This window comes from Fragaria vesca, linkage group LG2, assembly GCF_000184155.1.
Source record: "Fragaria vesca subsp. vesca linkage group LG2, FraVesHawaii_1.0, whole genome shotgun sequence".
Lineage (NCBI taxonomy): Eukaryota > Viridiplantae > Streptophyta > Magnoliopsida > Rosales > Rosaceae > Fragaria > Fragaria vesca.
Genome location: NC_020492.1, coordinates 9,619,592 through 9,631,391, shown reverse-complemented (window position 1 = coordinate 9,631,391; position 11,800 = coordinate 9,619,592). Strand labels below are relative to the sequence as shown.

The window sequence follows — 11,800 nt, the reverse complement described above, 5'->3', positions numbered from 1 at the left end:
AACTGAAGCGCAGCTGTTGGTCGTTTTCCTCCACATTAAATGTGTTGACACAATGAGTGAACGTTTTCAGCTCTATTGGGAGGAGTGCTTCTGATCCGTAGGCTAATGAAAACGGGGTTTCTTTGGTGGAGGTGCAGGGTGTTGTCCTGTATGCCCAGAGAATTTGGGGAAGTAGGTCAGGCCATACCCCCTTGGCTCGACCTATACGCTTCTTAAGAGTCTTCTTGATGATTTTGTTTATAGCTTCAACTTGACTGTTGTCTTGTGGGTGATATGGTGCCGCCTAACACATCTTAATTCCCAATTTGGAGCAGAACTCTCTGAACAAGTCGCAGTCGAATTGCTTCCCGTTGTCCATTACCAATGCGTAAGGGACCCCGAAGCGACAGATTATGTTCTTCCAAATGAAATTTTGCTTTTGGAGAGTGGTGATGGATGTCAAGGGCTCAGCCTCCGCCCATTTGGTATTATAGTCCACACATACCACTGCATGTGTTGCCTTGTTGGTACCCTTAGGCATTGGCCCAATGAAGTCAATGCCCCAGATTGAAAAAGGGACTGATGGGCTCATTGGGGTCAAGGGTTCTCCTAGCTGGTGTTGGATCGGTGAGTTTTTCTGACACGGTTTACAAGTCTGAACCATCATCTTTGAGTCTTCTTTCAGGGTTGGCCAGAAATACCCTTGCCTGAGTGTCTTGAGAGCCAAAGATCGAGCTCCGGAGTGGTTTCCACATATTCCTTCGTGGATGTATGACAACACGTTCCTTCCTTCATCAAGGGCCACACATCGTAGGTAGGGAGCGAAATACCCTCGTCTGTAAAGAGCTCCATTAACAATTAGGTAACAGCCTGCTCGATACCTGACCTTCCTTGCCTCAAGGGGGTTGTTGGGTAACGCTTCCTTAGATAGGAAATCGAAGATGGGGTCCATCCAGTTTGGGACGTTGTCGATTTGGGCTCTTCCTTGATACTTGGCTTGTTTAGGTACTCGATCGGGGTATGCCTTTCTACATTGCGATCGATGGTTGATGCTAGCCGAGCTAAAGCGTCTGCCCATTCGTTTTGTTCTCTTGGAATTTGAACGATATTGTATGACATGAAGCTCAATAGGAGGGCTTTCACCTTGCTCAAGTATGCTGCCATGACAGGGTCTTTTGCTTGGAATTCCTCCAACACTTGATTTACCATGAGTTGGGAATCGCTATGTACGCGAACTTGTGTTGCCTCTAGCTCTTTTGCGATGCGGAGGCCGGCAATGAGCGCCTCGTATTCTACTTCATTGTTTGAGGCCTTGAAATTGAATCTAAGGGCGTACTTAAGCTCATCGTTTTGTGGAGTTGTAAGCACCAGGCCTGCCCCACTTCTAGCTTGGTTGGAGGATCCATCGACGTAGATCGTCCAAATTGGATTCCTATCATTGAAAACTAACACACCTATCTTTTCTATTGACGGTCGAACCCTATCTCTTGGTGGGTGACTGGTGTTTTCAACGTCTCCTTCATTACTTGGGAAAAGTGCACCGGTGAATTTCAAAATGAAATCGGCTATAACTTGGCCCTTAACGGCTGTGCAAGGGCAGTAGTGGATATCAAACTCCCCCAATTCAACTGCCCGCTTGACTAGTCTTCCCGATGTCTCAGGCTTCCACAACACTTGCTTCAACGGCTGATTGGTCATTACTTTGATGGTGTGAGCTTTAAAATAGGGTCTACGCTTTCTTGCCGATGTCACAAGGGCAAGGGCCAATTTTTTAATTTCCGGGTAGCGGGACTCCGCATCAGCGAACCCTTTGCTGACATAGTAGATTGCCTCTTTATGCTTCTCCTCTTCGCGGATGAACGCTGAACTGATTGCCGTTATAGAGACCGAAAGGTAGATTAAGAGTACTTTCCCCGGCTTTGGCTTGGAGTGGATTGGCGCTTTTCCTATGTGTTCCTTTAGACTGATAAAGGCTTTTTCGCATTCGTCGGTCCAATCTATGTTTTTCCCAGCCCCCTTCAACGCTTTGAAGAACGGCAGGCATCAGTCAGTGGACTTTGAGATGAACTGGTTAAGGGTTGCCGCCCTTCCAGTGAGGCTCTGGACCTCCTTCCTCGTTGTAGGTGATTCCATATCGAGCAATGTTTGGATTTTTTTCAGATTGGCTTCAATTCCTCTCTCACTAACCATAAATCCCAGAAATTTTCCCGAGTGGACGCCGAAGGTGCATTTCTCAGAGTTGAGCTTCATCCCATACTCCCTCATTATTTTGAACGTCATTTCAAGATTTTCCGCATGGTTGGTGGTGAGTGTGCTTTTTACTAACATGTCGTTGACATAGACCTCCATGGTATTCCCAATAAGATTAGCAAACATGTGATTCACCAAACGTTGATACGTTGCCCCGACATTCTTGAGTCCGAAAGGCATCATGCAGTAGCAATACAAGCCTTTGTCAGTGATGAAAGAGGTATGCTCTTAATCTTCCTCATGCATCGGGATATGATTGCACCCCGAGTAGGCGTCCATGAAACTTAGGAGCTTATGCCCGGCTGTGGAGTCCACAAGCTGGTCGATGCGGGATAGAGGAAAACTATCTTTGGGACACATCCTGTTGAGGTTTGTGTTGTCTACGCATATTCTCCACTTCTAGTTAGGTTTTTGTACCATCACAACATTTGACACCCATTGTGGGTAATCTACATCTCTTATCGATCCATTCTCCAACAGCCGGTCTACTTCGACCTTGATGACTGCATATCTTATAACGTCGGACAACCTTTGTCGTTGCTTGACGGGTTTGGCGTTGCGGTTAACGTGTTGACCAAAGACACAACTCATGGATGCTTCCATTACTGACAGATACATCAAGAGAGGTCGACCGCGGGGGAGGATTGAGTAGATATTTCTTAACTTTGTCACCAACAATCCCACCCGCCCTCTTTACCTTTAAGAAACAATTTCTACTATACTACGATCACCACTACCTCATATATATATAGATACGTATACGCGCGTATGCGCTTGCGTGTACGCGCGCGTAATTATCGTTAAGTCTTCGACTTAACGATAGATAAAACAAGTTAACCCTTATTAGCTTTCAGTGGGAGAGCTGGGGACAATATACAGAAGAATGGATCAAATGGATTCAAGAAAGTCACCATATATCCTTGACCTCGGTTCGAAAGAGCTCCCGCTCCCATACACTGAGTCTATAATGCTCGGCAAAACTTCTAAGAGCGCAAAGTTTCAAAAGATTGATCTTTACGACGGTTCCACCGACCCGTACGATCATCTTGATAACTTCAGATCAGCCATGGATGGGAAGGACGCAACAGAGGAGGACCGACGAAAAGCATTTCCCCAAACGCTCAAGGGTTCAGCGCTCAATTGGTTCCGTCGCATCTCGGCCGGGACGATAAAGAGTTTTGGAGACATGCGAAGGGCCTTCCTTGACGAGTTCATGATAGTCTCCAACCAGGTGTACACTCCAAATGACCTAACTCAGATACATCAACTCTCGGATGAAGGACTACGATATCATGAGAACTCACAAACGTAAGTAAACAGATGAACTTTATAGATAAGTGAGTAAGGATTTCAACTGTATTAAAAGAAGTTGGCGAGAGCACAATGCTAAGCGGTCAGCGTTCCCACAGACGGCGCCATTTTGTTGATGTGAAATTCCGGGGTTGGATTCGAGTCAACTAAGTTACGATGAAATCCGAGGTGGAGCGCGGTGGGAAGCAATGGCTAGACTGATTTGACACCGGTGTGGCGCCGACCTAACAAGCTCCAATGATAAAGTCAGTTTAAGTTTTTTAAGAAAGCTTGATAACAGGAATGGAAAGCCATTTTAATAGAGAGAAAAAAGGGTGTGTATTTTAGAGAGAGAATGAGTTACCCGAAAAGGATGAGCTCCCTTTTTATAGGGTTTTGGGGTGGTTACGACTCTTCTGTTTGAATTGTGGTCTTGCACTGTAGAATGAGGCTCTCCTGTAATTGTTTTGTTGTGCTTATTTCTCTCTGTGGCTTTCTCTGACAAATCTTGTCTTACATATGCATGGCTTCTCTCCTTCCCCCCCCCCCCCTACTGGTGTGCTCTCTTATCTTATTGAAGTATGGTTTTCGACCAACTATAATAGGTGTCATTAAAGTCATGGTTAGATACAAATTCTCACCATACCACCCTGAGCTATGGTGATGATGATGTTTTATGACTGTTTCAAGATACTAGCATGGTGTGGATGATGGTGTTTCAAGATATACACCATTCCGGATGGGACAAGATCTCCCAATAGAACGAAGATATGTACTTCTTCCATACTTTAGCTCAGAGATGTCACAATATCTTCATTAATCAAACCAATCACATCCAATCTCAATATCTTCTCCAATCAAACCAATACATATGACGAAGATATGTATTTGGTAGAGAATATTTCAATACACTTGGGGTCGGTTAGGGACCTTGGGAAGTCGACCATCCAACTTAAGCCTCCTGAAGACCGAGTATTGTGTCCTGGAGGTCGAGTGATGAGGCCTTAAGATATGACCTCGAGAGTTTGAACACTCTGTAGTCTGCTAATTAACTCCGATTTGCCAATTTTATCTTCATTTTATTTTCCGACTTTGTGTTTAGTAGACAAAGTCCTTCGTGGATGTTTTGAGTATTCAACTCATCTGACAGGCCACGAATTGAAAAGTCAATAATTTTTACCCGTCCAAATTCCGACACGAACATGTTGTTCATGATAGAGTCCTACAAATGTTTAGAGAGCAAGAAGAGGTCTTACTCAAAACGATAAATGTCATGCATGCACAAGAAGCCAAGAAACCTACCCTATTATGTCTATTTAGGGACTGCCCTAAAGCCCTCACCATCTGGAAATCTCTTAGTTGGACTACCACTACCAGAAATGCTTTTCTATTGGATTGGCCTAGATGGCTTGCTGCTATGTTGGGTCTTCGTTGCTTTGTTTTCTATATTGAGAATATAAGATGGTGCCATATCTTTGTTTTCACTTGTTGGTATTTATGGAAGTGGAGAAATAAGTTTATTTTTTAGAATAATTTCCAGATGCCTACCAAAGCTGCCCAACTCATCTTAAATATTGCAAATGAATGGAGGCAGGAATTTCCCGAATATGGTTGGTAATCAAATGGTTTACCACTATATATAATGGTATCAAAGATTTTTGTCAAAAGTTAAGTACACTGATCTATGTCTTTCCTAGTAGAACTGAAAGTTAATTGTTCAAAAAGCATCCACTTAGATTCCCTGGTACCAAATTTGAGTCAACTCTTTTTGGTTACTAACCGATTGCACATATTACTGAAATTTTATGATGCCCTGTATCAGTTCCGTCCTTTTTGCTGCTGAACATGTTATCCCCACAAGTAAAGGACTCATATTGTTAGGTGGAATGCGTGGCTTAAAACTTTAATTATGTATGTTCAGATTTATTAAGAGAAAGTTTAATACTCGTTCCATATGTATAACTGATGCGAACTGTGGAAAGATATCGTTGATTACACCAAACTTTTGGGGTTGAGTTTGCTTAGTTGTAGTTCGAAATGTGTTGTAGATGTTGTGGAGTGTGAGTTTTATTGATTTTGTGGTTGAAGTGGTGTTTTTGGTCAGGTGGGAGTTGAGTCTGTTGTAGATTACATTTGAGAACCAGATGAGGATTATTGACTTTTCAGTATTTATCTAACTATATTTTAGGGTTCATATTAGAAATCTTCTAACGAGTTATTTAGGCCCAATGAATAGGGTGTCCAGTTTTGCCAGCCTACCAGATATGGCAAAACACAAAAAGCCTTGTTGTGTTGTATAGCTAGCTAGTAGCCGTTACTCTTTAGTTACTAACCCAGTATTGCTGTGGAGTTCTTTATACTACTTTTCTTTCTGGTATGATGCTTAATAGCCATAACAGGTACCTAAGGTTTGGGGTCTATGCTTTAGGAAACTATGGAGCCTTGCGTCACCAAGGGATGATTCACTTCATCGCTTAGTTTTCCTATCCACATCTTCTCTCTGCATATTGAAATGCCTGGGCTGTTTTACCTGTCTAGCTTATTGACATCTTTGTTATTAGGTAAACAGTAGAATATATATTTTACATAGTTTTAGTTTGTTGCAATGCCTCTGGATTCATTATCCTAGTTGGATTAAGATGCCACATAAGAACAGAAAATGCATCAGATATTTTTTTGGAACTACGTTGAAGCATCAGTCTCAGAAACTAGGTTGGACTCTTGGCAGGAACTTCATCTTAATTGTTCCATATGTAGGTCATTCAACTAATAAGTCTTTAGTCTACTTAGTGTATCATTTTTGAAAATAAGTACTTTGAGTTAATTCCTCTGCTTGAGGTTGAAATGAAGAGAAGCCATCACACTCGGTTCTACAAGACTAAACTCTCGTAAGACTTCACACAGCATCAATCCAATGCTCGCTAATGTGATAATGTGTTGTTCTGGTTTAGTTAATCCAATATCTGACCAAAATTCTTGGAATGCTTCTAAGAGACTTTCAACTCCACATGAAATATTGGGTGTATAAGGGAGTTGGCGCCATAACCTTCAGAGAATATGAGAAACTATGCTGGAAACTAACTATCGTACACTGAGAGTTGATCAAATGACTCAATTTTGGCCTTCTAGCATCTGGCCACCTGCAGCCTCCATCTTGCATGTGTAACGATGTACCTTAACCATATACACTCACGAACTGCCTTAGGTAGAACAATGAAATCATATATATTACAACGTGCTGTTTCCTTTTTCTTCAATTCATCTATTTTGATTGTGTTTCACATGGAAATGTTATTGTCGACAAGTCCTTGTACCTAGTCGAAGTTGAAGACGAGAAACAAGCATGCTTGATTTATTGATGAGATTCGAGTTTTTTTTCGATAAAAGAAATAAAATACAAATAAAAACCTCTAGAACATCCTAAGTTAAGAAAGTCGAAACGAAAAACATTTTAAGCAGCATATGGTAGTGTATCAATCCAACTGGCAGTTCTAACACAGTGACCAAGATTGGCTAAAGCGACCGCGACGAAGTTTCCTTCTCTCATATATGAGTAAAGCTGATTGAAGTGAAATGGCTAGCTAAAACTCGAATATCATGAACTAGAAAGATGAGATTCGAGTTGTGGCAAAGGCCAGTATACAAAGAAGCAGAGCAGTTCTCAGGCAAAAGAAGTTACCCACAAGAAAACTTTCTGGTTGGCTACATGACGTGTACATACTGTGGAATCTTAACCCTTCATATATTTATCATTTGAACCATTTTACACGTCCAATATTTTAATATGACGTGGTCGTGTACAGAATAAAGGCTGCTTTATCTTTAAATTTTTGTGTACAAACTTATTACGGCTTTAGGTGTCCAGAAGCTCTGATTAGTTACTCCGATGTGACTTCTCTAAAGCTAAAAGCCTAGATCATCCTCATCCCCCATTCTCTCTCTCTCATTACTATTCCAATGGAGAATCATCACATTTCCGACGCCGACCGCGAGCCGGAGGATTTCTCTGAGCGCTTCCTCTGCTGCGTCTGCCTGTAAGTCTCCCTAAATCCTCTCTCAATTCTCCGATTATATATACATGAATCCCTCTGTGTAGCTCATGCCTTTCGGTTTCATGGTGTGCAGGGATCTTCTGTACAAGCCTATAGTGCTCTGTAAGTCGGTGCTTTGAATTACTTCAATTTTTGACCAAGTTTTGGTGCCAGTGTTTCTGAATTTGGTTTGTGGATTGCAGCGTGTGGCCACATTACGTGTTTCTGGTGCGTGCATCGATCCATGAATGGTAAACATAAATCTCATTGCCCGCTCTGTAGGCATCCCTATCATCACTTTCCGGCTATCTGTCAATTGCTTCATTGTTTACTGCTCAAGCTGTATCCTGTTGCCTCTAAGAGACGCGAATCGCAAACTTTAGGTCTGTTCTGATTGTTCTTTCTATGTTTGAGTACTATTTTCTTCCATTATGTTGATCCTTGTTTTTTTTTTTGGTAGTGAAACATTAATGATCGTTTATGTGATTAACTTGTTAGTGGTTGTGTATTCAAAAAATATTTGATTAAATTTTTAGCTTGTTTCTCATGTTGATTAGCATTCACAGATGTAATGTTTCTCGCGTTTGAAAGTTATTGTGTTAGTTTTCACCCCGGTCAGTTGACAGAAAGCTGTAATTGCGTTTATCGTTACCTTCACATGTTGCAGAAGAAGAGGCGGAAACTGGCGTCTTCTCACCACAGCTGGATGTTCAAGCTTGGAGCTCACAAGCTAATCAAGAATCGAATGTTCTGGGGTACTCTATTAGCAAAGAGTTGACTGCAAATATGGAGACAACAGGTTCTGTTTCATATGATCAGAACGATGGGACAGCTGTCTCTAGGCCAGCTGATGGTGGAGACTATGAGGGAAAGGAGAATGTTACTGATCATGTGAAGAACTCCCTGTTAAGTCATCAGCAGAGTGGAAGCTCCAAGCAGATTTCAGTTGCAGATGTGCTATGTGCTGCATGCAAAGATCTAGTGTTTCGTCCTGTGGTTCTCAACTGTGGCCATGGTAACTTGTGCATTTAGATTTTTCAAGTTTCTATTAACTCTATCAGCTTTCAGTCCCTCTGCTCTAGAAGTTCTCAATTATTCTTATATTCCTTATTTTCATTGCACAGTATATTGTGAAAGTTGTATGTCAACCCAGATGAACAGAAGCTTAGATGTCAAGTTTGTCCAAGTTTCCATCCAACTGGATGTCCAAAAGTTTGTTTGGAACTGCACAACTTTTTGGTCGAACAGTTTCCCAAAGAACTTGCACATAGAAGAGATGATGTACAGCTTAAGCATGTTAATCCAACTGCATGTATGTCAACTGAATGCTCAATTCCTTTTTATTATGCAGCATAATATGATACTAATTCATTCATCATTTAAACATGGTCTGTTGTGCTACCTAGTTCTACTTTGATGTAGTCTGGCATAGGAATATAGAGAAAGACACTTAATGTTCCTAGGAAAGTATGCAATCTAGACTGGTAGTTGTTAGTACTTAAAGATATAGTTTGTTGAGTAGGCTGTACTCAGTTATGAGTATCATGTCAGTATGCATAGGTGTGCTACTTGAATGGTCTGCTCGAATTGTTTCACTAAGAAAGCCAAATGACGAGCTACTAAATATGATTTATGAAAAGTTTTTCCTATTGAGCTGGGTTTTCACTGTAAGAACAAACAATAATTCATGAAGGTTCCATACTTATTTAATCAAGATAGGCACTTAAGGATAACACTAATGGCTTTCTTTTGTTTCCGTAATATCGATATTGGACTGATATCCATTCTACACCAATTATTTTTGGTCAAGTGTTGCTTAGCATGTATATTCAAAGCTTATTTTGCGTTATTATCCCATTCTGTGATGCGCCTGTTGATGAGGACATAACAGTTTACTGCATACCTGTCCTTAGATTTTGATATTAATGGGGTCCTATCTTAGATTTTGATATTAATGAGGTTGCCATTTACTTATAGGTGAAAGCAAAAGCAAAAGCAGTAAAGAAGCAGAGAGGCCATCACCGTGGTCATATCACTCAGGAGTTGGCTGCGATTATTGTGGAGTATACTTCTTTACTTCTTTCTTTCTATGCACATTGATGCTTTCATTTTTGTGGCATTGCATAAGCATTATCACTTGGAATTTTTTTTTTCTTCTCCATCTTGGATCTGTTTATGGCAGTTCAACTGGACACTAAAGTATTAACTAGATAGGTACTTAACATAATGATCAGGACCATGAGAAGTTAGGATGTCATAATAACCTGAGACAGCGCACGCTACTTCAGTTTTTAGCCCTAAAATAAAGACGCGTTTTATTATTGCAGTGTCTACCAAGTACCAACTATGCATGATTGTTTGAAGGATAATGGCTTAATTCCTATATTGCCGGGTCACAATGTAGCGGATGATACTTTATTGCCTTTCCAAGTTTCCTTCTAACCTCTGTGTTTGTGGATTTCGGTTCTACTTCAATTGTGCATTTTCATTTAGTTTTGCTTAACATGCATTTGTTAAGAAGAGGAATTAGAGTCAGGTTTAAAGTAATCTCTCATGTTGTATGAAACAGTCTTTATCCAGAACCTCTATGCTTGCATAAAATTGGATCAGATCACTCTGATGATTAGATAATTGCCTGTTTGAGCCTTAGTTGGTTTTTGTTCAAACTTCACCCTCTTTCATTATTGCTATCACAATTATGCAGGATAATGACATCTCAGTTTCTTTTTCAACAGATGTGTCCAATAATTGGGGATAGACACCGGTGTAAAGATTGTGTGGAGAAAATTGGTTTTGACCTTTGCAGTGATTGTTATAATACCAGTTCCAAGCTTCCGGGTCGATTTAATCAGCAACATACAGCAGAACACCAGTTTGAGCTTATTAGCAGCAACATGTTTCGTGGTCAGGGAAGGATACTGAGTGAGCCGTTAAGTGATACTATTTCTGTTTTTCTGGCTCACATGTCAGCGATGTCAGTGATTTCAGAGGAAAGTGATAGGAATGGAGAGCTCTCCCATGCTACCTCCACCAATAGTGAAACTGATGAGGATAACCAAGATGACTCTGAATGAAATTCTCTCCACGTTGGCATTTGAGGCTTGTGTTTTCTTTGGCTTTGAGATGCTTCCTTATGTTGAAAATAATCACTTTTCCCAGGATTATATCATTGCAAAGGTCTGCATGGAAGTCTATTAGATTGTACAGCTTCATAAATTATAAGTTACGTTGATCTAGGATATAAATTGAGAAGATATTAGTAGTGTAGTTGCTATATGAAATTCTTTATTTTTCTGGTGCATTTTTCACTTTTAGCGAATTATGGTGAAGTTACATGACAATGTGATAAGGTGTCTAGAATTTATTTTCCAAATCTGTGATTATGTCAGGTTTGAAAAAAGGAAAATTCTAGAGTACTCAGCAATTTTCTATACTGTGGTTTTTTTGAATTTTTTCTACAAACATAAGGACATTATTTGGCTAAAACTTTTGTAATAAATGTCCATATGTTGTAATTACGAAGTGTGAACCAAATTTACATATTTATGACCTATTTTACAAAATTGAGGATGAATGTGTTGTCGAATTGTAAATTTTTAGATTTGGATCAAATAGACCATTTGTCCTCGTTCACGTAATATGGTTCTCGATTTTGTAATTGAGTTGTGTTTTTTGTATTGAAAAAATAATTATATCTTTCACAACGATTTTACGAACATAAGGACATTTGGTTGAAACTTTTATAATAAAATGTTCATATGTTGTAATTATGAGGTCTAGACTAAATTTACAGATTTATGACCTTTTTTACAAAATTGAGAACGAATATGTTGTCAAATTGTAAATTTTCAGATTTGGATCAAATAGATCATTTGTCCTCGTTCACGTAATATGGTTCTTGGTTTGTAATTGGATGTTGTTTTTTGTATTGAGAAAATAATTACATTTTTCGCAACGCTTTTACAAATATAAGGACATTTGGTTAAAACTCTTGTAATAAAATATTGGACCTAAAATGTTCATATGTTGTAACTACGAGGTCTGAGCCAAATTTACGTGTTCTGAACGAATTTACGTATATTTGTGTACTTGTGTGTTGTTAAGTTTGTAAAATAAATAAAAAAATAAAAATAACACGTGTCAGAATCTAAATAGGTAAATAAAAAAATTGTATTAATTATTGATGGGTATACTATCCTGTCTCTATACTGCAACCTCTGAGCTGCCGAATGAAAAAAAAAAAAAAAAAA

At 39.8% G+C, this 11,800-nt stretch overlaps 1 protein-coding gene across 1 annotated transcript; it reads left to right on the top strand.

Moving 5' to 3' along the window:
* The first annotated feature begins 7,391 nt into the window (after positions 1-7,391).
* LOC101296248 (E3 ubiquitin-protein ligase PRT1-like) lies at positions 7,392-10,832 on the top strand. Its single transcript, XM_004290167.1, has 7 exons — positions 7,392-7,553; positions 7,645-7,673; positions 7,754-7,933; positions 8,218-8,565; positions 8,675-8,862; positions 9,528-9,613; positions 10,286-10,832. The coding sequence occupies exons 1-7, from the start codon at positions 7,477-7,479 to the stop codon at positions 10,296-10,298; spliced, it is 921 nt and encodes a 306-aa protein (XP_004290215.1). The 5' UTR covers positions 7,392-7,476; the 3' UTR covers positions 10,299-10,832.
* Positions 10,833-11,800: the final 968 nt, after the last annotated feature.